The following is a 24,571-nucleotide window of genomic DNA, read 5'->3' on the forward strand; positions in this document are numbered from 1 at the left end:
CACACACACACACACACACACCACGCGCATTTCTCATCCTGCCCCCTGAGCCTGGAAGGACAGATGCTTCCCTCATCCCAGCCAGATCTGTGGAGTGAGGGTGGGAGGGGAAAAGGGAGAGGGAAGGGGCAGTAAGGGGGGCTGCGGGATCCCTCGTTAACACTCGCTCACATCTCCCCTCCAGAGAGCCACCCCGCTGAGTTGGGGGATTTTCAGAGGCAATTCCTGTTAACGAGCCAATTAAGTTGGGCCAGTGGCCTCTTAATTAGACTTGTTAACACCACCAGGACTGGGGGGGGGCAGTGATCCCCTGAGCCCCTCAGCTGCCCCTCCCCCTCAGTCCAACCCCCTCCCCAGGGCTGCTTTGCTCTGTGCTGGAACATCTGTCCCTATCTGCTGCCTCTGTCATCCTTCCTGAGCCAGGGTCTCCGTGTCTCCAGTGTCTTTCTCCCTCTCTGCCTGTCTCTGCCTTGCCCCTCTCTGAGCCTCTCTGTCCCTGTCAGAGGAGAGGGAAGCAGGAAACCCAGCCAGCCCTGACCACTTGTCTGTGGAGCTTGGGACAAGCCGAACAGAGGATGAACGGGGCGGAAGGGCGGTGGCTGGGGGCCTTGGAGGCCACAGCTGTGAGGCTGAATGGGGCCTCCCCCTGACCAAGAGGCCCAGTGTCCAAGACTCAGGCCATCGAGTCATTCCCTCCCCCCCCCACCAATACACAAGCTCCGGCCACTGAGCCCCCTTCCAGTCTCCCTTCCAAAAACCTGGAGCTTCCAGGAAACATGCCAAGCCCCTCTCTGCAACCCCCCCACAGAGACTTTGCATCCAGCTGCCTAAGGAAGAAGCTGAAAACTGACCGTTGAGGAGGGGGTGTGGCCATCAGGGTCCATAGGCAACACATCAACACTGACCAACAACGGCTCAGAACTAACACGGACTCAGTATGGCCCTTTACTGGGAGACAGGTACAGCCACAGATGAGGAATTAGCAAACCAACAACACAACAAATACAACAGTATTGGAATAACATGCTTTGTCTCACAAAAGAAACAGAAACACAACCATACAACAATGACAATCCAAAGATAGAAGGATAGGACAGGAAGGGGAAAAAAAGACAACACAACGACAAAGAAAACTACAAGCCATAATGCAGAAGCAGAAGGGACAACATGACATGATGATCACAACAGCTTCAATAACACAACAATGGAAATACACACAGCCATACAACAGCTTCAAAGAGGGCTGTGGTTTAATCCTTTGTTTCTGGACAGCTCTCCTCCCGCCCCTTGGGTGCCCCTACTGATGTGCTGTCCATTTCAGAAATTAAATCAAGCAGCAGGGGGAGGATGGGGTTCTTGGCCCTGACATGGTGACAAATGCTCCAAAGGAATCAGCTGTGAAAAGGTTGTTAGAAGCCAGGATGAGAGACAGAGACAGGATGAGGTCATAGACATGAAGAACACAGAGGGACAGAGCTGACGGCTCCCCTCACACCTGTGAGCACAGGCTCACATGGGGACCACATGCCGGAAACAGCCCCCCCAGGGCATCCTAAGCACTTCACACCACATACACAGGATGAATACTGTTGCCCACAAAGAAGACGCACACATGGGACAATCATCCATCGACAAGGTTACAATCATACATTCATTCAGGCACTAAGGGCATTGGACCAGACTTCAGGGATGGTAACACCCGACACACAATGACATGTATGCATTAGGAGGCCACTGCCACCCAGAGGCACAGTTACACCTGGTGAGGACAGGAAGTTACACAGGGATGTAGTTTAGCAGGGACACAAACACACAAAGATAAACAGAAGCTATCACATGTGGAGTACAGCTTCAAACACAAGAATACAGCCCTAAAAGAGTATGGTTGTCCATACAGGCAATGTCACACATGTGGGCATAGGCCAACAAGGATACAGCCATACAGAGACACCACCTTGAGCAGGGACATGCCCTTACATGCACAAGTGAACAGTCTCATACACTCAGAGATGTGGGTTTATGCCAGAGCCTTGGCCATGTGCAGCCCTCTATGCATAGGTAGAGACCTTTGCACACAATAGTAGAAACCACCGGTAGGGCCTGGACAGGTCCAGTCAGCATCCCTAGGTCCACCTAGGTTCTCTCTGGGCCTCCTTGTGGTCTCATAAGAAAGAAGCAATAGAAGCATTCACCTCTTACCCTCTGACACCTGGAGCTTGGAAGGATGGCAGAGCTCAACTATCAGGGCCCTCTCTATACCTGAGCCCTGGAGATGCCCCCTTCCTTCCCTGTTTCTACCCATCTCAGCCAAAGTGGACTTGGGAAAGTCCCTTTGTCTTTGACACTTTCCCCAAAGGGGACCCTGAAGGAGCTTGAAGCAAGTTCAGACCTATGGCATGGTTGTGCTACCTCAAATGTAGTAGAGGGACTGATGTGAAGAGGGCCCATGTTTCCCCAGCAGGGGGCCAGTTCCTTGTCTTATGGGCTGTGGGAAAGACTCAGACTTCACTGGACAAAAAAGGTAAAAGAAGGGCTGGGAAGGTGGCTCAGTGGTAGAGCGCTTGCCTTGCATGCCTAAGGCCCTGGGTTCGATTCCTCAGCACCACATAAGCAAAAAGAAAAAAGCCGGAAGTGGTGCTATGGCTCAAGTGGTAGAGCGCTAGCCTTGAGCTGAAGAGCTGAGGGACAGCGCCCAGGCCCAGAGCTCAGGCCCCACGACCGGACCCAAAAAAAAAAAAAAAAAAAAAGTAAAAGAAGAACAGTAAGGCGGTCCATAGTCCTGGCCCTGAGCAGTCCCTCTGTCCTCCCATCATTCTGGATAACCGCATCTCATCCTTAGGATACCAACAGCCCTTTCCCATCTGTTCCCCTGCCTGTCCCACCAGCTCTGTTCCCATCTTCCTCTAGGACAAGACTGAGGGTAGAATGTGACCAGTAGGCTTGCCCATGGCCTCTTATCAGTGCCCCAAATTGCACCCCCCCCCACATATCTCCTGAAGGAGATATCCCCTTTTGCTCAAAAACTGCACTAGAGCACTGCCCCTAGCTCTACTCCCAGCTCCTACCCCACCCATTCCCAACCTTAATCCTCCCTAGTGAAAACAGAGACAGAACATTTCAAGCTAGAGGTCTGAGTAGCATGTGACCTCCCAGGCGTAACTGTGGAAGGCTGTGTCTATGAGATATCCATGGGTCACCCTGCATATCAATGTCACATGACATCTCCCTCAGGGTTCCCAGGGGTGACAATGCCACTGAGTGCCAATGTGACTCTTGGGTAGTATCAGTGTGCAGCTATGCCAATGAGGATTCACACCCAGCTCCTCCCAATTACTCACCCTGTGGACTGTGTCTCTGGGTGTAGACAACAGCAGCAGCAGCAGCAAGTACAGCACAGCAGGCCCACGGGACAGGAGCAGCCATCTGCTGGAAGAAACAATGAGGGAAGAGGCAGCATCAGCCCAAGCAGGAACCTCCTGGGGAGCCCCCTGTTCTCAGGCAAGACTGGGAAATCCCAGTCCATTTGGGGTCAGGACATCTTGACCCCAAATGCCCTTCTTAATAGGGGCTCAGGATCCTCTTCCAAGCAATGGAAAACAACATTATTGGCATCTGTAGGCAAACGTTACCTAAGATAATAGAAAACCTGTAGTGGTTTGTTGTTCAATAAGACTTCTAGCTGTAGAGGGTCAACCACAGATGACTAATAGAATATTGGTAATGCCAGGGCCATTTTTCTAATCTCTCTCTTTCTCTGTCACACATATACACTTTACTGGTGAGGCTGGCTAGTTAGCTATGAACATTACAAAATGAAAGAATATTTTTTTTAATTTATTTTTTGTTGGTCTTAGGGTTGAACTCAGGGCCTGTGCACTGTCCCTGAGTTTTTTGTTTTTTTTTTTGCTCAAAGCTAATACTCTACCACTTTGAGCCACAATTCCACTTTTGATTTTTTTTTTTTTTTAGGTGGTTAATTGGAGATAAGGGTCTCACAGACCTTTACTGCCTGGGCTGGCTTTAACTATAATCTTTAGATCTCATCCTCCTGACTAGCTAGGATTATAGGCATGTCACCAGTGCAAGAGTAATGGGTTTTTGTTGTTGTTGTTCCTTTTTTATTGTTATTATAAAGGTAATGTACAGAGGGGTTGCAGTTACATAAGTCAGGTAAAGAGTCCATTTCTTTTTGGACAATGTCACCTCTTTCCTTGCTCTTTCCCAGTTTTTCCCTCCTACCCACATGTTGTATAGTTCATTTTCAACAGTGTCTCATGAGTGCCACTGCTGTGTTTTTCACCCTTTGTCCCTCCATTTCTATGCAATAGTAATGTTTTATTTGGAGGTCTGTACTTCTCTAAATTGCCTTGAATGTAAGGTCCCCTGCTGTGCCCATGGGGATAAAACCTGAAACCTGGATGCTCAGGAGCTCCTTGGATCTCTTGTTAGTCCCTAGCCATCCTGTTGGGAGCCTGGCCACTGTGTTAAGAAAAACACAGAGCACCCGGGCAGTGGCACATGAGCCAGGTTAGATGTGGTTTTTGCTTTATTGTGCAAGAGAAAACAGAGGTGTTTTTATACGTTCAGTCCTTATCAGGGACCTCAGGCCCTTCTTCACCCTAGCTACATGCTCCCCAGTAGCCTGGTACTCCCACTAGCAGAGGTATATTAGTGTCTATCTGCATCCATGCAAGTACATAGTGCCCCGAGGATGCATTCCCATGAAGCCAGAAGGGGTTCAGGGGCCACCGTATGGAATCATGCCTCCTGGGAGGGTATTACTGCTCCCACTCCTGATCTAGCATACACTCATACCCGAGAGCAAGGAAGCAACTATTTCCTACAGAAATTGCCCCAAATGACAACTTTTCCTCCCCAGTGGAGGAGAGAAAGAGAGGGATTGTCAATCACACAGAAACAGAGATACAGAAACAAGGGACACTACTAGATAATCTAACCAGGTTCCCAGTCAGATACAGTCAGCCTCAGAGAAAAGATACTAGCCAGAGACACTGCCTCACACACATATTAGGGCTGTTAGAGGAAATCATCAGACAAAAGTAGGTATACCCAGATAACTGGAGAAATGGTCAGAGAACAGTCAATACAATAAAAGGAATTGCCAGAAACACTGTAAAACACAGCCATACCTGAGCAGATACATCCAGAGGACAAGCAAGGAAAACAGGCAAAGAAGCCATCAGCGACACAGCCAAAGAGCTAGAGATACTGTCAGAAACAGTTCCAGGGAAACTGTCTGACATACAAGCAGAGAAATACCAGAGGAACTGAGAGACACAGGCATACACCCAGACAAACAGCTACAGAAAAAGCCAGAACCACAGCCAGATGCTCAGTCAGGAAGTATCTACACCACTAAAAACATTGCCAGAGACACCATCAGACACACAGCCAAACACCCTGACAGAGACACTCTCAGCAAAACAATCAGAGGCACCATTAGAAATACTGCCAGGAAAAAAGACAGCCAGACCCACGGCCAGAGTAATTGACAGAGACACACTGCCAGATACACCCTGAGAAAGTGCCAGAGACACAAACTGCAGATAAAAGCTAGAGTCAGTACAGACAAGGATATAGCGGTGGGGAGATTAAGGTGGGCATCAACCTGTAGCAGTTGAGTTGGAGGGCAGAATAAATCAAACTTGCTGAGAGAAGAAGGGGAGAAGGGGAAAAGGTTCCCCGCTGCCCTTGGCTACTCTCTACCCATCCCAGGAAAAGTCTAGAAGGTTCTATGAACCTGCTTGTTCACATGGTCACAGTTCAGATGCTCTGTCTCTCTTCTGGGGAGGGGAATCATCCCTCTGCCCATGTGGCCTTGGACACTATTCCTGCTTAAGTGACTCCTGAGGCCTTAAGTACCAGTTAGTCTAACTCCTTCTGATCCTCAGCCACTCCCCATCTTTAGCTACTCTTCAGGCCTTGGAATTTAAGACAACAATCAAAGTCATACAGCAGCAAGCTAGGAAGCTCTGAATTCAGAGCTGGTTCTAGAGAACTTACCTGCTTCTGCACCTCAGCCCTTGCCAGTAGCCCTCAGACCTTCCTTCCCCTTCAATCTCCACCATCTGCCCATGCCTTTCTCCTCACAATGAGGAACACCTGCCACCAACAGGCCAAGTTCATTGTCCACCATATAGAAGCATGAACCAGTGCTTAGACAGCAGACAAGCCGGCAGTGTGGATGAAGGTTAGCTGACAGGATGGAAGTGCCAGAAGAGAAAGGCAGAGCCTCTGCTCCCTGAGCCTTCTGGGTCTCAGCCAGGTTAGAGGGGAAAGATGGCCAGGCATGTACACAGCAATACCCCCATGGACTTGTACACACACACACACACACACACACACACACACACACACACTCAACTCAGGCTTCTGTGGGGGAGGGGTAGCTTCTTCATCAAAGTCGCCTCCATCAGCCCGATGAGTTACTGTAAGGGCCGGGCCCTGGGCCAACAGGGCTGCAGCCACAGGAGACGCGCTGCTGAGAGCAAGCTAGAGCTGCAGAGTGGGGGTGGGGTACCAAGACAGACACTGCAGGTCAGGGCACCCAGAAAAGGCAGAGAGCCTGGGCAAAAGTGAGGGGAGCAGAGAGAGGGGTAGAGCGCTGAGTAGAGACCCAGAGGGACCAGGAGCAACAGAGACAGAAATGGAAGAATAGATGCAGGGAAGAAGACGAGGCATATGAAGGATGTCAGGCATTCCAGAGGGAGGAGAGAGAGCCAAAGGGTCTCTGTCCACCCTCAAAGCATCTGAGGAAGCCCACTCAGCTCCTCTAGCTGGAGAGAGAGAGATGGTCAGTGCATCAAGAACTGATGTGGGGCCCATCTAGGGCTAGAGGGATTTTTAGGGATCTAGGAGCACAGCCCCAGGGGATAAAAGTAAACTGAGCCAGGATCCAGTGGCTCATGCCTGTAATTCTAGCTACTCATGAGGCTGAGATCTGCGGATTGAGGTCAAAGCAAACCAGAGCAGGAAAGTCCATGAGAGTCTTATCTCCAATGAACCACCCAAAAGCTGGAAGTGGAGATGTGGCTCAAGTGGTAGAGCTCTAGCCTTGAGCAAAAAAAGCTCAGGGACAGTGTCCAGGCCCTTAGTTCAAGCCAGGACCAGGAGAGAGAGAGAGACAGACAGAGACAGAGACAGAGACAGAGAGACAGAGAGGGACAGAGAGAGAGACTGAAACCTTGTCCCTATCCTGCATCCTCTGAGGACCTGAAAGTACTAAGGCAGTTTCATTCCCTGCTTTCCTTAGAGTCCTAGCTGGACCCATTCATCCAAAACATGCCACTGTAAGGGGTGCTGGTGATCACCCTGTAATCTTACCAACTCAGGAGGCTGAGATCTGAGGATCCCAGTTCAAAATCAGCCCAGGCAGAAAAGCCTATAAGATTCTTTTTTTTTTTTTTTTTTTTTTTTTTTTGCGGGGGTGGGGGGGTCAGTTGTGGGACTTAAGCTCTGGGCCTGGGCTCTATTCCTCAGCTCTGCCCAAGACTAGTGATCTACCACTTTAAGCCACAGCACCACTTCTGATTTTCTGGTGGTTAATTGGAAATAAGAGTCTCACAGACTTTCCTGCCTGAGCAGGCTTTGAGCCATAATCCTCAGAGCTCAGCCTCCTGAGTAGCTAGGATTATAAGCGTGAGCCACCAGTGCTCAGCCCGTAAGATTCTTAATCTTCAACTAACCACCAAAAAAGGCAGATAGAGAGCTATCAAGTGATAGAGAGCTAGCCTTGAGCACAAAAGCTCAGGGACAGCTCCCAGGCCCTGAGTTTAAGCCTTAGGACTGGCATGAAAGAAGGAAGGAGGAATAGAAGAATGGAAGAATGAGAGAGAGAGAGAGAGAGAGAGAGAGAGAGAGAGAGAGAGAGAGAGATCAAGCAAGCAAGCAATCTGTAAGCAGATCTGTGGTTTAAATGGTAGATTACCAGCCTTAAGTGGAAAAAGCTAAAGGATAGCACCCAGGCCCTGAGTTCAAGACCCATACTGGCATAAACACATACACACACGCACACACACACACATACACACACAAACACACACACACACACACACACACACACACTAAAACAACAAAAAATACCACACATGCAACTGCCCTACCCTGGTTCACCTCAGGCTTCCATCCCAGGGCAGTCCCAGGAATTTTCCAAGTCCACACCCCAGGACTCTGGGATAAGTTTGGGTGAAAAATGCTATAGGATCCCACATAGGGCTATGCAGATGGCATGCTCCAAGAAAGCCCCTTGAAGAGGTCAGCCCCAGAATGAGGAGGGAATGGAGGACACCCCACCAGCAAGAAGGGAACCTAGTGCCCAACAGAGTAAGGGTCCAGCACTGATTCCAACATGGAGCTCCACTGTTATCATTATTTAAGACAAATCCTGGGACCACAAATTACTGCCATTATGTCACAAAGACACTATTACGTGGTGACAACACTCAGTGAAAATTATACAATAGCACTGTTGACAATCACCAGGATAACAAGAAATGATGCAATGATTGACAGTCACATACAGTGATACCAACAGGGTAACGATGCCTGTTGAGAATGTCACAGTTGTAGTGAAAGGAACTTCAGGTGAAAGATTCAATGAGACTGACAGTCACACAGAATAACAGTGACACAATGACTCAAGGATGTTGATAGACTCCATAACACACAGAATGACACTGGTCCAGTCCACAACAATACTGACTCCCATGGAGGCTGACACTACCATTAGCAACACTACAAGCCATATTGATAGATATTAGATCAATCACCAAATCTTAGAGTCTGGTTCAGGATACAGAACTCAATTCTCCCTCTCCCTCTCCCTCTCCCCCCTTTCCCCCCCCCCTCGCCTCTCTCTTTGTCAGTCCTGGGGCTTGAACTCAGCCTGGGTACTGTCCATGAGCTTTTGCTGCTCAAGGTTAGTGCTCTACAACAAACACATCAGCTTGTGTACACACAGCCCTTTTATATGTAGAAGGCCTGGGCTTTCTCCTTCAAAAAAATCATCCTCTCCCTCAGAAGTGGGCCCGTGGCTCTGGACAGCTTCATAGAAACTAAAGCACTGGTTCCAAATCCCCTACTCCCCAAGTCAAGTCCAGAGTCTCTTCTCACTTTGGGCAGAATTAGGAGGATCTCTCTTCTGGTTTTCTAGTGGTTAATTGGAGATAAGAGTCTCATGGACTTTCCTGCCTGGGCTGGCTTTGAATGGTGATCCTCAGATCTCAGCCTCTTGAGTAGCTAGGATTACTGGCATGAGCCACCAATACTCAGCCCGGTTTTCCCTGTTATCAGCCCCAGCAATGTCCCAATTATCTGTGCCCTCCTTACCCTCTGCTCAACTGAATGCAGAACCTGTACAAGGCTCAAGAGCTGAGTTTGGGAAAGCCTCAATTTATCCTGTAGAATTGTAAGCAGCAGTTTGGGCTTACCAAGAGCAAGCCTGGGGAGTCCCTGCCACAATCAGGTTGGGGTGAGGGGTATGACCACCATTCGCTAGGTCTCAGCACCACTATGTTCAAGTGTTGATCTGAAGTCATGTGTTCTGAGCTTTGGGTAGCCTGATATGAGGATCAGGTAGACCCAATCTGGCCTAGACAACGAACAGGTAGGCCACTGTGGTGAGCCAAAGCAAGGTTACCAGTCTACTTTTAAGATGGGGGATGGAGATTTGAAGGTCACTGGTTAGGACATCCAGCATTCCTGGGGAAGAGGGTAGAATCAGTCATACTCAACTGATGGAGGGCTTTTGGCCCAGGGCAGGGTTGAAATGACTCTTCACAGCTTCTAGTCTCCTCCAGCAACCCCGACTCTACAATCCCATGACATGAAGAAAAAGGGCACCCTTTTCCTTGAGGTCCCATCTTCTTCCCCTCTACCCATAGCAATTCCAGAGGCGAGTAAAATCAGGACCCAGAATGAAGGAACTCATCCAAATGTCTGGTGATCTTTGCTGGCTTCAAAACTACAGAGGAATTGGGATGGAGGCAGGAAGAGAGACATACACTTGAAGATGGAGAAAGAAAATGAGAAGCAGAGCAGGGGCAAAGATGGACAAAGACATGGTAGGCAGGGAGAAAGAGCCCTGGCTTTATCAAGAGGAAGCCTGGGAGAGACCGGACAGATAGGAAGCTCCAGGAGGAGGAGGAGGGGCTGAGGCTGGGAGGCCCCCAGATCCCACCAGGCCTAGGCAGCCTGGACAGCGTGGGTGGGGCGGGAAGGGGGGCAGAGGCCTGAGAAGCCCAGAGGCTGGGGAGGGAACCAGGCTGAGGAGGAAAGCCTAGCCCCTGGCAGCTGGCCCTGCAGGCCCCCCACTAGGAAGAGGATGTGGGTCCAGGTCAGGGGCCAGTTCTTGGGCTTAGGATGGCTGGCCACAGACAAGCCCACAGTCCTTGTGATCTCCTTTGTCACTCTGATTCTAGTCTCTGGCCCTTTCTCCTTCCCTCCTCTCTGAACGCAAACCTGCTCTTCCTCTCAGCTCTTGGTACTACCACCTTTACAGTGGTATGGGATCCAGAAACTGAGGCTGGGGTCAGGATTCAAGCTACCATACCCCCCTTCTCACTACTATTCCCCCTTCATTAAGGGCAAAGCCTCAATGCTCTAGGGAAAGTACCCTATGGAAGCCAGTCCTTCTCCTCCTCCTCCTAGAAAGGGGCAGGAGAAGCTGAGCGCCAGCGGGAGGGGGGCCAGGAGGGAGGCTGGGCCAGAGGTCCCCCAGCTCCAGCCGCTGGCTGAAGTTGTGGAAAAGGAGGCGGCCCAATGTGAGTGAGTTGGGGGGGTGGGTATCCGCACCTGCTGTTGTGACCTCCACAGCCGGAGATGGGGGCCTGGGGGGTGGGACAACAAGATTCCGATGGATTTTGGCAGCAGCCTGGACTCTGAATGCTCAAGCCCCCACCCCCAGCCTCTTGCACCGTAGGGACCCTGAGTTCAGCATGTGCGTGCCCTGCTGCACGTGTGTGTGTGTGTGTGTGTGTGTGTGTGTGTGTGTGTGTGTGTGTGTGTGCATGTTGGGGCCCTCCTGTGATGAGCCTGGCTGGGCAGCTGGAAGGTGTCCTAGAGATGGGAATCTGTCCCACCAGCCTGTGCCCACATGTGGAGGCCTACTTGGGGCTCTGCAAGCTGTGGTGACCCAGGCATAGGATTGTACATGCACGCACACCAGCCTGTGTACACACAGCTCTTTTACATGTAGAAGGCCTGGGCTTTATCCTTTAAAAAAAATCATTCTCTCCCTCACAAGTTCATATCCTCGCTTTGGGCCCATGGCTCTGGACAGCTTCATAGAAATTAAAGCACAGGTGCCAAATCCCCTACTCCCCAAGCCCAGTTCAGAGTCTCTTCTGACTTTGAGCAGAATTAGGAGGATCCCTCCACCCAGGAAAGGCTCTCCTACCAGTCAGATCAAGTGTGGGGGGAGAGGGATGCTGCCCTTACCGATGTAGCAGCTTAGATAGCTGGAAGAACTCTCTGGGAGGTGGGGGATGGGAAGAGCAATATGGTATGATGATTCTTCCCTTAGTTGGGGTAACATGGGGCAAAATGGAACCTATTGTAGGTAAAGAGGAGCAGGAAGGAGGCTGCAAGGCTGGGTCCTTTGGGTGGACAGCGGATGAATAGAACAGCTCTCCAGACTTGGAGGATGGTTCAAAAACCTATTTGCCTCAGCATCTCCCTCTCCCATCTCTGCTACAACGTCCTTGAAACATACAGAAACTCATGTGTGCAAGTTTGAGTACACACACACACATATACACACACACACACACACACACACACACACACACACACACAAAGGGGCAGGAGCACCAATACATATGAAGCATGGGTTTGTAACAAAAAAGAACTAAAAATACAGCCTTTCCAGGGAGCCAGACTTGAGTGAGGGGATAGAGCTTGGACCATCTTCATGGAATAAATGTTTTGTTCCATTCTCTCTGCCACGATAACATGCATGTGCACCCTGCAGGCTATTTCTGAGGAACCTTCTGGTCTGCTGGGCAAGAGCAAGCCATCCTTCCTCCCCTTCCCCCCTTCCCTCACAGTGGGAAAGCCAGAGCAATCTGTTCCTGATGGGTAAACACAGGCATGAGTATGCACACACACATGCTCGTGCACACCCCATCGATGCAGGTCACACAGGACCCAATGCTCACTTCACCCAAGAGGAAACACATTACTCTCACTGCTACCCAGCAGTGCTCTTCAGAGCACCCCCACCTCCTCATCCATACAGCCAGAGCTCTGCAGACACACCCAGGCAGCTCACACACTCTGCTATTTGGTTCACCATCATGGCCTCCCACGTGGACACCAGTGCCACTGCCTCACACACACTGGTCTGTGTGCACACACATATTATAGTCAGACATACGCACTCACACCAAACAGTCATGATTTCACATATGGATACCATCACAAACTCCCAACATTCAACCTTCCACACAGACACCATTATATACTTCCAGAAACCCAGAACCTCCCAGTCACCCTGAGCCTCTCACATCCTCACACCACGAAGGGAAGTACACAGATCCACAGGCAGTCACACCCTGCTGGAGCCTCAGGTTGCCTCACTGTGCTGAAAAGGGAGAAAGCCAGATGGCTCAAGGCAGGAAGGGAAAGGAGAAATTTTGTTGGTTCCTCAAGGTAAAACAATAGGCAATGATTCCTCAGGCAGCTCCCCCTCCACTAATCCTGCTTTCAACAGCATTAGGCTGTGTGGGGAGATCCAGGTGAGGCTGGGGGTAGTAAAGAGGTCCCAGGAGAGTAGAAATGCTAGCACTGATAGCAGTAGGAGCATAGGAGGCAGAACCCTCCCCCGGCTCTGCTTCCCAGGCCTTTCTGCTTACCCCTCTTGCCCCTTCTTCAGGATAAGAAGTAACAGCTCTCAGCCTAACTTCATGCTGGATAGCTTTAGGCCTCGTGGAAACCTCTCTGTGCTGGTAACTGTCTGGAGGGCACCTACATGTCAGGCCCTTCTATGCAGAAGGGGCAGGGAAAGGGAGGGAAATGAGGTCCTGCTCTTCTCCCACCAAAGCCCTGTCATCACTGTGAGGGGGGAGCAGATGTCCAGCAGCAGGCAAGATGGTGCTCCCCTAACAAATCACTGCGGACAAGAGTCCTCAGGCATCTTGGACCCTGCAGCCATACACACCTGGCACTGGGGACGCTGAGTCGCTGTCCAGGCAGAATGGAAGCTAGGCTATACTGGCCAGCCCCCAACTGGGGAACAATTGGCAACCTTACCGCTTGCCACTCCAGGTGTAGCTGGGGTCCTGACGCCTCGATCCTAAAAGGAGCCTGATACGGTTCTCTGGAAGCCAGACAAAACAGGCAAACACCACGACCTAATCTAACTAAAAGCAGGCTGAGCATTCCCATACAAGCTAGATGATAGGGTCTTGGAGAAAGCTGTTGTGCGATCAACAACAACAAAACCAAACTAACAACAAAACAGGCAGTGGGGTATAAGGATACCAGGTGACAGGGCCCCCAAACCAGATAGGCTGCAGAGCCAAATGAAAGCCAGCGATGGGGATTCAAGTTAGCTAGGAGGTGTGGACAAATGAAGCCAGGCTTCGGGGGATCAAATGAAACTAGGCAAGAGGCCCACAGGATGTGAGAAAAGGAAGATATCAGGAGCTCATCCCCTTGTCTAGATGTCACCCCTACACCCTGGGCCTCTCTCTCGGTAGTCCCCCCTCCCACCCAGGCAGAGATCTCCTCCCCCAGGCCAATGGACACAGCCAGAGCCCCCTTCCCTCTCCCAGGCCTGGTCCGTCTGCAGCCAATGGGCCCCGGCCCCATCCCTGGGACCTCAGGAAGTCCCAGTCCCTCCCACCGGCTGCAGAGGCAGGGGGGCGGGGGGGGGGGGAGAAAGAGAAGAGAAGAGAGACAGCTTGGCAGGGGGAGCGCCGAGCAGCCGCGGGGGGCGGGGGCCGGGGAGGGAGCGGGAAGCGCCGAGGCGGGCTGGCGGGCCGGCGCGGGCGGGGGCGTCTCCGCGGCGGCGGCGGCGGGGTGACGGGGGTCCCCGTGCGGGAACCCCAGGGGTACCGCCCGCGGGCATCGGGTCCCCGGGGCTGCAGACCGGGGTCCAAGTTCGTCCCAGCCGGGCTGGGGGAGCCGGAGCGGCCCCTCCCACCCCCCCACACTGGAGAATCCTGGCTGGCGGGGGGCCGGGCCGGGAGCGCTGGGGGGCCGAACCGGCGCGCGAGGGAGCGGGCGAGCGCGGGAGCCGGCGGCGGGCCGGGTCGGGCAGCGGGGCTGCGGGCGAGCGGGCCGGGAGGAGGGAGACGCGGCGCGCGCCGGGAGCGGGCGAGGGACGGCGCGCAGTGAGGTCATCTTCTGAATCTAATTGTCTGAGTCAGGAGGAGATGTGGCACTTGATGCTGGGGGAGGGGCGGGGAGGGACCCCCGGGCTCCCGCTGGGCCCCTCCTCTCACCCCGGGGGATCAGGGCCACCGCCCCGCTCCCCTCGCCCGAGGCGCCGTTGCCGGGGGCCAGCCCGGGCGCGCGGCGGTGTCGCGCTGCCCTCCGCTGCCCCGGGCGTCCCGAGCCGCGGCGTGCCGCACCGCGGCGTCCCCGCTCCGGGACCTCCCCCCACTCCGCGGGCCCAGCTCACCTTCCCACGTCTCGGAGGGTAAGGAAGGCCCCCCCCGCCGACGCACCCCCTAGTCCAGCACTCTAAGAACGGGGGGGGGGGAAGGAGAGGGGGCGCGTCAGCCACCTCGGAGGAGCACTTCAGGAAAGGGACTGGGGACGCATTACTTCCTGCACTGGGAATCGCGCAGAATCTGCACACAGATCCACCTTCTGGACTTCTGGGAGTGAGGGCGCCAAGGCCAACCACCCCGTCCTCCCGTTCCTTTGCATTTAGGGGGAGACGTGAGAACCCTCGACGGACGGGGTGGGGAGGGGTCTCCTACACCTCATTCATATCTAGAGCCGGACTCCTGAGGTCCCCAGAGGCCAGGACAGATGGTGGAGGTACAAGTGACCAGCGGGGTCTAGGCCTGTAGGGGATGCACACCAGTCCATGTACACAGGAGCACGCGCACATGCACACTCAAGCAGGCACACACACATTCACACGGGGGGGGGGCATCAGGCAGCTGGGGATGCTCAGGGGAAGGGCCACACGCCACTCCCCTCACCCCGTGGGGGAGGGGTGATAAATATTTAAGGGGCTTTTAGCTCCGAAGGGGCTGAAGCTGGGGGGGGGGGGATCCACGCTGCCTGATTAATGGGGTTACGGGCTTGGATCAATCCGTCCGCCTGCCGCTCCCTCCTCCCTCCTCCTCCCTCCCTCCGCCTAATGCGCTTTATCAGGAGACGCTTTTCTGACTTGGCAGCGTCGGGCGTTTTAAATAGACCCATTTAGAGCTGGGGTTGGGGGAGAAGGAGGGGGGTGGAAGGAGACAGAGACAAATCAGGGAGAGAGATGCCCTGGAAGAGAGAGACTGGGAGAGGAGAGACAGGAGGAGATGCAGAGAACCGAGATGAGGGAGAGACAGAGGATGAAACTCCTGCGGAGGCTAAGATGATGAGAGGCCAAAAGGAAGGGGGTGGGGGGGCTAAGGAGCAGACACAAACACAAAAGGAGACAGAGAGGGAGGAGAGGAGGCACCGGCAGCAGTGAGAAACCCAAAGAGAGGCTCTCTGCAAGGGCTGAGTGCTAGCCCGGGAGACGGCAGATAGCTTTTATTTCCAAAAACAGTTTTTCATCCACTTTGTTAAATTAAAAAGCTGTTTTGAAAGTGGTGCTGGAGGTGCTGCTAGGGGAGGGTAGATGAAACTGCCAAGTCCTCCCTCCTAGGCCTCCTCCTTGGCCCCCACAGAAGCTGCCTCAGCCTGAGCCCCTGGGGTGTCTCCAGCTCCCCTGCTCTCTGAGATCCTCTAAGATCCCCAGGGACAGGGTCAGGGCATCTGAGCTACTGTTCACTGGCAGGAAGTCCTTCCTGCTGTCTGGCCTCAGTCCCTCTTGCTGCAGGAAACTCACTCTCTCCTGTAAGCCCTCCTCCCTCTTTTCTAGTCTCTCTCCTAGCTCCCTAACTGTGTTCCCAACTTGGGAGAGGAGGATTGCATGCCCTCATCGCTCAGTAGTCCACTTTCCCAGTAAGCCTGCCAGCTCCCAGGTGTACCCCCAATTAATCTCATCTATCATTCTGTAAATCTATTTCCTAGTTGCATCCCATTTGAACTGCTAGCACATACCTCACTCCTAGTCCTTGGGTCCCCTGGGAACTGTGGGGTAGAAAGCTCAGCTCTCTATAACCAACCGTTCTTCCCTGCTCTCCAGGGCCCTGACTCCATCTAAGTTCCTTTTGAGGCCATGTGTCAATTTGGGGTATCCCACTCCACACTCAACAACACCCCACTCCTAGTTCTAAAGGGCTAGTGCCCCCACCTTCCCACCCCAGGCCGGGAAAATGGCCAGTCTGTTTGGGAGCCGAGATGAAAAGCCCAGCCGGCCTTTGTGGGCCTCGGGCGGGTTTTGGACAATAGGCCCTTCCGTTCCGCTCCAGTGCTTCGATTCCTTGGATGCCCCCACCCCGGGGCTGCCAATCCAGGGGCCTTGCCTGGACTGAATGAGAGGCAGAGAGGCAGACTCAGACCCACAGCTGGCCCCAGAAGATTCTGGACCTTCCGACCTGCCATTCCACCTCCTTCAAGCCCAGCTGCTCCCTTAATCAAGCCAGAGAGATGTCTGGAGGGCAGAGAGAAAAGCCAAAGGCTCCAAAACCTAAACATTCCCACATCTGAGATTCCACACCCTTTCAGTGTAGAACTGTTTTCTGATCTGGCTTTGCCCTTGCCTGTGTTATCATGGGCAAGTCTCTTCCTTTCTCTGGGCCTAGCACAGAGGCCTGAAAAGCCTCCAGCCATACTAAACTCAACATCTTAGGAGGATGGCCTAGGGAACAGAGGGAAAAGATCTCTCAGTCTTTCACCCAGGGCCCCCAGATGTACAGCCCCAATGCACCTGCCAGTGCCCTGAGACAGTTCTATCTACCTGGGTCCCTAGCACTTACACACTTACCTTCTACCAACCACACTCCACACACATCAAAATCTTCCTCCTCCTCCTCCAGACCAAAGTCCCAAAGTTGTCCCAGGACTTCCAAAACAAGGAGGCAGGATGGTGTGACAAGGCTGGATTCTAGAAGGGCAAAGGGCACACATCAGAGGTCACAGAGGAGTCACAGGTCTTAATCCAACTCATTCCAAGCTTACAAACCCACTGCAAGAAGGGGAGGCTGAGGTGGAAGAGAAGTTAGGATGGTACAGATTCCTTCCCACACCCCCATTTCAGTTTCGAAGCACAAGGTCAAAGGCTAGAAGTCAGTGGCCTGACACCCCTTGCATACAATCCAAAATCCTCACACAAGCAGTTTGCAGAGTCAAGCACCACCATATCACACACTTCCTCACACTCACACTCACAGAGAGACAGGGTCAGAGGCAGGGCGTCAACATCCGCCATCATAACATCCTTTTCCCTGTCACAACTATGACTTACTGAGCATCTGTCATGAGCCGTGACGGTTAGGCAAGTTATATGTTATCTTAATTAATCCTTTTGACTTCCTCATGAAGTAGATTCTGCTATTCTGCCCATGTGAAAGCCATACAAACTAAAATTCAAAGAAGTAACATGCCCAAATCAATCCTAGAGCCCACACTGCAATCCGGAGCTAACTCCAAAGCCTTCCATAGTACCAATTTGCCCCTGGAGCACTCACAGTGCACTTTGCCCACTGCACAGTGCCTTTCCAATAACAGACAGCATTTTCTGAAAAAAATCCCAAGCTGGGCGCTGGTGGCTCACACCTGTAATTCTAGCTACTCAGGAGACTGAGATCTGAGGGTCACAGTTCAAAGCCAGCCCAGGCAGTATGAGAGTCTTATCTCCAATTAACCACCAGAAAACCAGAAGTGGCACTGTGGCTCCAAGTATAGAGTGCTAGCATTGAGCAAAAAAGCTCAGGGACAGTGACCAGGCCCTAAAGTTCAAGTCCCACAATCAAAAGAAGTTAAAAAAATCATGTTAAGGGCTGCGAAGGTGTCTCAGTGGTAGAGCGCTTGCCTTGCATGCCTGAGGCCCTGGGTTCAATTCCTCAGCACCACATAAGCAAAAAGAAAAACATCCGGAAGTGGTGCTGTGGCTCAAGTGGTAGAGCGCTAGCCTTGAGCTGAAGAGCAGAGGGACAGCGCCCAGGCCCAGAGTTCAGGCCCCACAACCGGACCCCCCCCCCAAAAAAAAGAATTGCTTTAAAAAAAATCATGTTAAAAATCATGCTGGAGACCAAACCCGTGCTAGGAAAGCACTCTACCATAGAGATATACCCCAGTCCCAACAGGTAGTAATTATTCAGGTCCTTTGTAAGTCAGCCATTGTAATAAGCCCTTTACTTAGATTTTTATACTGAATCATTCCCTCAGAGGTAATCCTGCTTCCATTTTACAGATGAGGACACTGAGATAATCAGTTTTCCCAAAGTCACACAACTAAATGAGCTAGCATTGAACTCAGTAGCATCTTAACACATCAACAAAATCCGACCACTCAACAGGCCCCTCGCCTTCTCCAAGTCCCCAGGAAATCTTGAGGATTCCGCTGCTCTTCAACAGGTCCTAGATGTATCAGCAAAGGTGATTAGGTGCTAACCACATACCAACGAGAAACCTGCCCAGATATGCAGATACTTCAAATCAGGAAAAGAGAGCTCAAAGCTAAAACAATGTAAGAAACAGGCTGGCTAGTAGTGAGGGATACGCACACACATCAAGACACAGGCCCAAAGCCAGGAGACAGAGAAGACAAAGACACATATCAATCCAAGAATGACAAGTAGATGGAAAATGAGACAACAGAGGTAGAAGAAGCTACAGGCTGACATGAAAACACAGACACACACTTGGTAAGCAGAGGCAATAAGCACAGACACAGAGACCCCTATAGATCCATCTGACCTTCACAAGGAAAAAAAATTGTGAAAACAAGCCAGGCTCAGGCTGTGTGTGTGGCATGTGTGTGTGTGTGTGTGTGTGTGTGTGTGTGTGTGCATGTTGAGGGGAAGCATGCAGTATTGCTACGCACATTACACCAGCTGCTTCCAGCAATTTCATCTGATTAATAATAAATGCTCCGTAATTACAGCAGTTCCCCCCAGCCCTTCTTCCTGTGTTTTTTGTCAGCTGCCGCCAGGCCAGCCCCCCATGGACCCCATGACCTACTCCATTCTCACCTGCTGCCTTCTAGGAGGCCCAGAGAATGTGAGCTGACTGGATGTAACGCTCCCAGTCTGAGGTCAGATATTCATTTCTCTACACGAAGTGAAAATGCCCTTTGGCTCCATCTCACTTAGGACTCACTCGAAACCCTCTCCCCCTATCTGGGTATAACCCCTAACAAGGCCTACAGGCCCAGGCCTGGGCTGCAGGGAGATGAATTCCCATTGCCCCGTCTTTACCATTCACTGGCTGAAAGAAATCTCCATGTACAAACCACCTAGCCTTGGAATCTCACCGGTTCAAAAGAGGATGGAACCAGAACTGGAAGGGGGGTGGGAAGGGGTGGGGGGTGGCGTTCTACCCCATCACATCAATCCCAGACAGACTGGTGTCTGCCTTGGCTAAGACCCTACTTTGGACACTGGATGGCTCCACCTCCCCATTCCTGAGGGGCCCCCCTCCCTTACCCCCTCAGGTCTACATCCCTTCCAGGCCTCCCACCCTAGAGCTCCAAACCAGCTCTATCAGAATCAGCTGCGGGTTTGTGCTGATCTGTTTCTAATCGCTGGGGCCTGGTTCACGCCCCCCCCCAATATTGATTCCATTATTTGGAGAGTCATTGACGTCAGGGGCCTGGATGGGTGCCAAAACCGCCTTCTCTGCAGGCCTGGGCCAGGGCTCAGCCCCCTGCCACCCCCCATCCTTCGATTTCATGGAGGGGCCCAGAAAGGTCAACTCATGGGCCAAGGTCACATGGCATCTGCCCTCTGATGCTGGGCTCCTCTTGCATTTTAGGACCACCATGCAGTCCCTTCTCTTGGAAAAGAGGTGCCTGGGATCAGAAGTAAGGTGGAGGTCTACAGAAGAGGGTCTGAAAGCCCTCACTGGGATTCTAGCTGTAAAGAAGAGGCTAGAATGGGGCAGTGGCTCAGAAAAAAGCACTTAAGGAAGATTTTGGTTTCTTTGCCACATACTTATTTGGAACACACTGAAGCTAGACTTGAAAGGGTTCCTACCGACTACTTGATTTTTATGTCTAGTATCAGATGTGTCTCCAGACTCTCTAAGAAGGAAATTTTCTGCAGTGTAGGATGATCACCAATTACCCTCAATATTGCCATAATTTGACTAATTGGCACCACTAATTTTGTCGATCTTTGCTCTATATAAATAAAAATCTGTCTCCTGTGCATTCCCCATCGATTCTTGCCTCAGTTTCCCAGGCTCACACACAGTACTTCCCAGAGATATAATCTGGATGTCTCTCCCCCCCTGCTCCACACACACTCTTTTGCTCTCTCTCTAATGCTATATGAGCCCCCACCAGCAACTCTTGAGTTTTGGCAGGATAGAGTATTTTTAGGATCTGAACCCTGTGTTCTCAGACAACATTAATAACCAATCCAGACAGTCCATGCTGCCCTCAGCAGCTACACAGCCTCCAAGGCCCAGAGTTCTTGCACTTTAGTAAGATTTAGAGAGAATGAGGGGCACGCGCACCACCTCAGAGGAATGAAGGTTTTCCCACTTTCGGAAAAATTCTAAAGCTGATGAGAAGGCAGAATGAGCTCCATCTTCTGCCACAGAATCCGGTTACTTCTCTGCCATTTTTCCCCCACCCTGACCTTCCCAAGGAAGAGGGTGTCTGTCTATCCTTTGCACTCCTTTCTTGCATGAAGGGAAAAATCTTTTTTGTATCCAGCCTGAACATGACTCCTTTGAGCCAACAGAGGTGTACAAGAGGAGCCGTTGAGTCTCCTCTCTCCTTGTATTCATTCTTCACGGCATCTATTCCCTGCCATGCACTGTACAGGGAACTCAGGACACAGCCCAAATGGAGCACTGTGTCTGATGGAAGGGGAAAAGGGATATTACCCACTCAAACACTGCCCTCCTACTTTGTACCAGGTCTGTGTCCAGATCAAAGGTCAGTGGTGAAGAAGGCAGGCTCAGGATCAGGGGAGAGGGGGCCTACCAACCTCACAGACAACTATGCACCCTGCTGAGTGTTAGTTGAGGAATGAGTAAGTAGGGTGTTGGGGTGCCCTAGGCCTACAGAAATCTGTTCTCTTGGACTGGAGGTGATGCAAGTAGTAGGATACCAACCAGGCAAGCAAGTAAGCACAAGGCCCCTGAGTTCAAGCCCCATACTGGCACAAAGAAGGAGGAGGAGGAGAGAAGAGGAAAGAGAGAGAAAGTGTGTGTGTGTGTGTGTGTGTGTGTGTGTGTGTGTAAGAGGGAGAGAAAGAGAATATTTTGTTCTCTTGCAGAACTGAGGACTCTTTGGTCCCTTCCTAAACCCCAGATGGGTCCTCGCGCTGACAGTCACCCTCACTGTCTAACTTGAGTTGTCCCTGCCTCCATCTTCTGGAAGCTGTTTCCTCACAAGAGCAGAGTTGAACTCTTCTCTCCCGCCTCCCACCCCATCTACTCTAGCTCCTCCTTCTAGTCCTCGGCCCTGAGAGTTCCTGGCTCTGGTGACCCCCCAACCCAGAACACTGCTGTGCTTTAGGAGCTCCCTTTGCTGGTTTGCAGAGGTGAAGGGAGACAAGAGCGAGCTCTCCACTCACGTGGACCACTTGCCTCCCCAGCCTCTCCCTATGGGGAGCTGGAGTCCCTGTGGGTGTGGTCAGCCAGGGCCACAGGAGTTTACACAGCTGAGTTCTCCCTCACTCCCCCAACCCACAGTGGATCTGGAGGAGGGGTCAGCTCTCTCTTCTCAGCCTCTTTGCTTCCCAGGACCCCCCCCTCAAAACCAGGCACACATGGTCCCCCCCAACCCATCTGCATTTCAAAGAAAATCTACTCCATATGTTTCCGATTCATTTACACTTCAACTCACCATGGGGGGGCAGAGAGCAGAGCAACTTGCCTCCAAGTCCCTCACCCCCATAGGGGGGCTGGAGAGCATGTGTCCCCTTCAGGGACCAGGAGCAGTTAAAGCCCAGCCATCTCAGCTTGCGGGTGGGAGGCTATAGGCCAGGTTACTACTGTGTGAGCCCCCATGGGAGGTATAGGATAGCTCAGGTGGCCTCACCCTCCTGTCTCCATAGCACGAGGGTATGTGAAGTCCAAGCCCAGGTCCCTAAGGCAGGTGGAGTCCAAGGCTGGCTGCAGTCTAGCTCCTCCTCCCTCCAGAATACTTCTCTTCTGGAAAGTAGAAGGCAGATCCCTGGGCAAGCCCTGGAGCTGGGTAAGGGCTCAACAGACATTCCAGGAATACTGTGAGACATAACATAACATAACATGGCCCCTACCTCTCTCCAGTCTGGACAGGAGAGATAAGAGAGAATGTGTTCTTGTCCAGTCTCCCCTCTCAACTACCTTCTCACATAGACAAGGCTGCCTACCATCGCTTTTAGAATCACAACTTCAGTATCTAGGAATGCTCTCTGGAGCCCAGAGGTCAGCCTCACACTTCTTCATTCTAAGGAAGATGGGGAGATGTTTGGGAGGATATGTGCTTGATTTCCTTACACCTTTCCCTCTCTTCTTCAGAAGGGGTGTCCAGAAACTACTTAAGGGGATGTGTGTGACACACAGAGGACTCTGAGGGCTTGTGACACTGTACAACAAGGCGCTCAGAACTTCCTGCCAAGTGCCAAGTCTTCATGTGGAAGGCAAGTCAAGAAGATTTGATGGATTGTTTCCCCACCCCCTCCATCTGCCCAAGTGAAGAATATGACTAAATATGTATCCCATCTCCTCTCCATTGTTAGAGGGGACAGTTCTTATTCCAGTCTGGTTCCTTACCTCGATTACTCTAACATATGCCACAAATCAAAGGCAATCATGGGTACATTGACTGAGCCTTAAGTTCCTCTGGGGTTGTGTCACAATCTTAGTGTGGGTCTGAATGTGACTCCTCAAAGACAGAAGTATGAATATAGCTGTGAGTTCCAGGATACCCAAACAAGTAAGTGTGAAGTATTAGAATTATAGTCAGAGAGTGAGCCCTTAGCTTGAGGACATTATGATTATGAACTAACTGTCCCATATGAATTATATTGTTGAGTCTAAGTGTGAGCTCCACTGTACCAATGTAAGTCTGAGTGTGAACACGAGAACTCTAGTGGACAGCTACATGATCCTAGATAGAATCAGAATTTTGGGTGTGAACACTCAAATGTCAGAGTGTGAGTCCAAGACCTTCATGTGAATATGAGTGTGTCACAGCACTTCCGGATCTGTTGGAATCCTCCAGATCCTGACAGGAGTCTAAGTGTGAGCTCTAAATCACTTGACTCCTAGTCTCTGCATATATGTGTAACCCAAAAGGTCTAATATGAATCTGAATGAGTACCAGAGTCCCTGTGAACTTTGAACCTGAGACTCAGTGGGGAAAAGTGAGTGTGCATGTCAAATAGGAGCATGAGTTTGATGAGTAGCAGCAGTATCCTGTAGGAGTCCTCGGTTCAAATATGAACCCAACATTGCTTTTGTGAGTCTGAGTGGGAGCTTCTCAGTCACAGAATGTAAATATGAACTTGGGAAGCTCTCAGGTCTGCAAATCCAGCCTAGAACCCCAATGAGCTTCTAAGTCACACTGTAAATCTGTAAGTTAAAGAACAGAAATGTCTACATGTGATCCTATAGTGTGAGTCCAAGTGTGATGACAGAACCCCAATCTGAATGTGAACCCCAGAATGTAAATGTGAATCCACGTGTTAGCCTCACTGTCCTGGTGTAATTCTGAACACATGCACATGTAACTATGCGTATAAACCCCAAGATTTTGGAATGAGTTTAAGTGTCTGCCTCACTGTGAATCTTGAGTATGAATTCCCAGAGCCCCAAGATGTCTTTTTTCGGGGAGGGGAGAGTTGCTGAGGATTGAACTCAGAACCCCATGTTTGCTAGGCAAATGCTTTACCAGTTAAGCCAGGCTCCCAGCCCCCCAACCCCCAGTACTGAATATGAGCTTTAAACTCCTAGGCTTTGTGTAGGTTCAGGGTCCCCGTTGGAGTATCAGTTCTGACAGAGTATGAACCATCTCACCAATCCCAACCAGAGCCCCAGGAGCCAGCTGAAAGGATCTGTGTGGGTTGTAAGGATAGACAAGGGCATTCCTCAAGTTCAGATCATCCCTACTTCCCTAGGAATATCCAATTGTTCCAGCCCCATCCCCACACATGCAAGGGCACAGCATCCCATGCCGGGTTAGACACAGAAAACTACACCCGGTTTTAGGCCCCCCTAGACTCCTAACAAGTACAGATGGACAAACACGCCCAGCATTTCAGACTTTCACCACCTCGGTGATTACAGCTTCAGAAACACCCCCCAGTCACAGAGTCACAAATATACCACGTAG

At 51.6% G+C, this 24,571-nt stretch overlaps 1 protein-coding gene across 4 annotated transcripts in view; it reads right to left on the reverse strand.

The window, feature by feature from the left end:
• The window catches only part of Cntfr (ciliary neurotrophic factor receptor), a 40,817-nt gene that overhangs the window by 14,322 nt on the left and 1,924 nt on the right, over nt 1-24,571 (reverse strand). For 3 of the 4 annotated variants that reach the window (XM_070005652.1, XM_070005647.1, XM_070005653.1), the window contains exons 2-3: nt 17,063-17,182; nt 3,339-3,423 (exon numbers count right to left, since the gene is read on the reverse strand). In XM_070005652.1, coding sequence (XP_069861753.1) covers nt 3,339-3,423 — 85 coding nt within the window. In that variant the 5' untranslated portion in view covers nt 17,063-17,182. Of the gene's footprint in view, nt 1-3,338; nt 3,427-17,062; nt 17,183-24,571 lie in introns of all 4 variants that reach the window. The other variant, XM_070005651.1, reaches the window with a different exon arrangement.

This window comes from Dipodomys merriami, unplaced genomic scaffold, assembly GCF_024711535.1.
Source record: "Dipodomys merriami isolate MVZ:Mamm:240054 unplaced genomic scaffold, mDipMer1.0.p SCAF_11, whole genome shotgun sequence".
NCBI classification, from domain to species: domain Eukaryota; kingdom Metazoa; phylum Chordata; class Mammalia; order Rodentia; family Heteromyidae; genus Dipodomys; species Dipodomys merriami.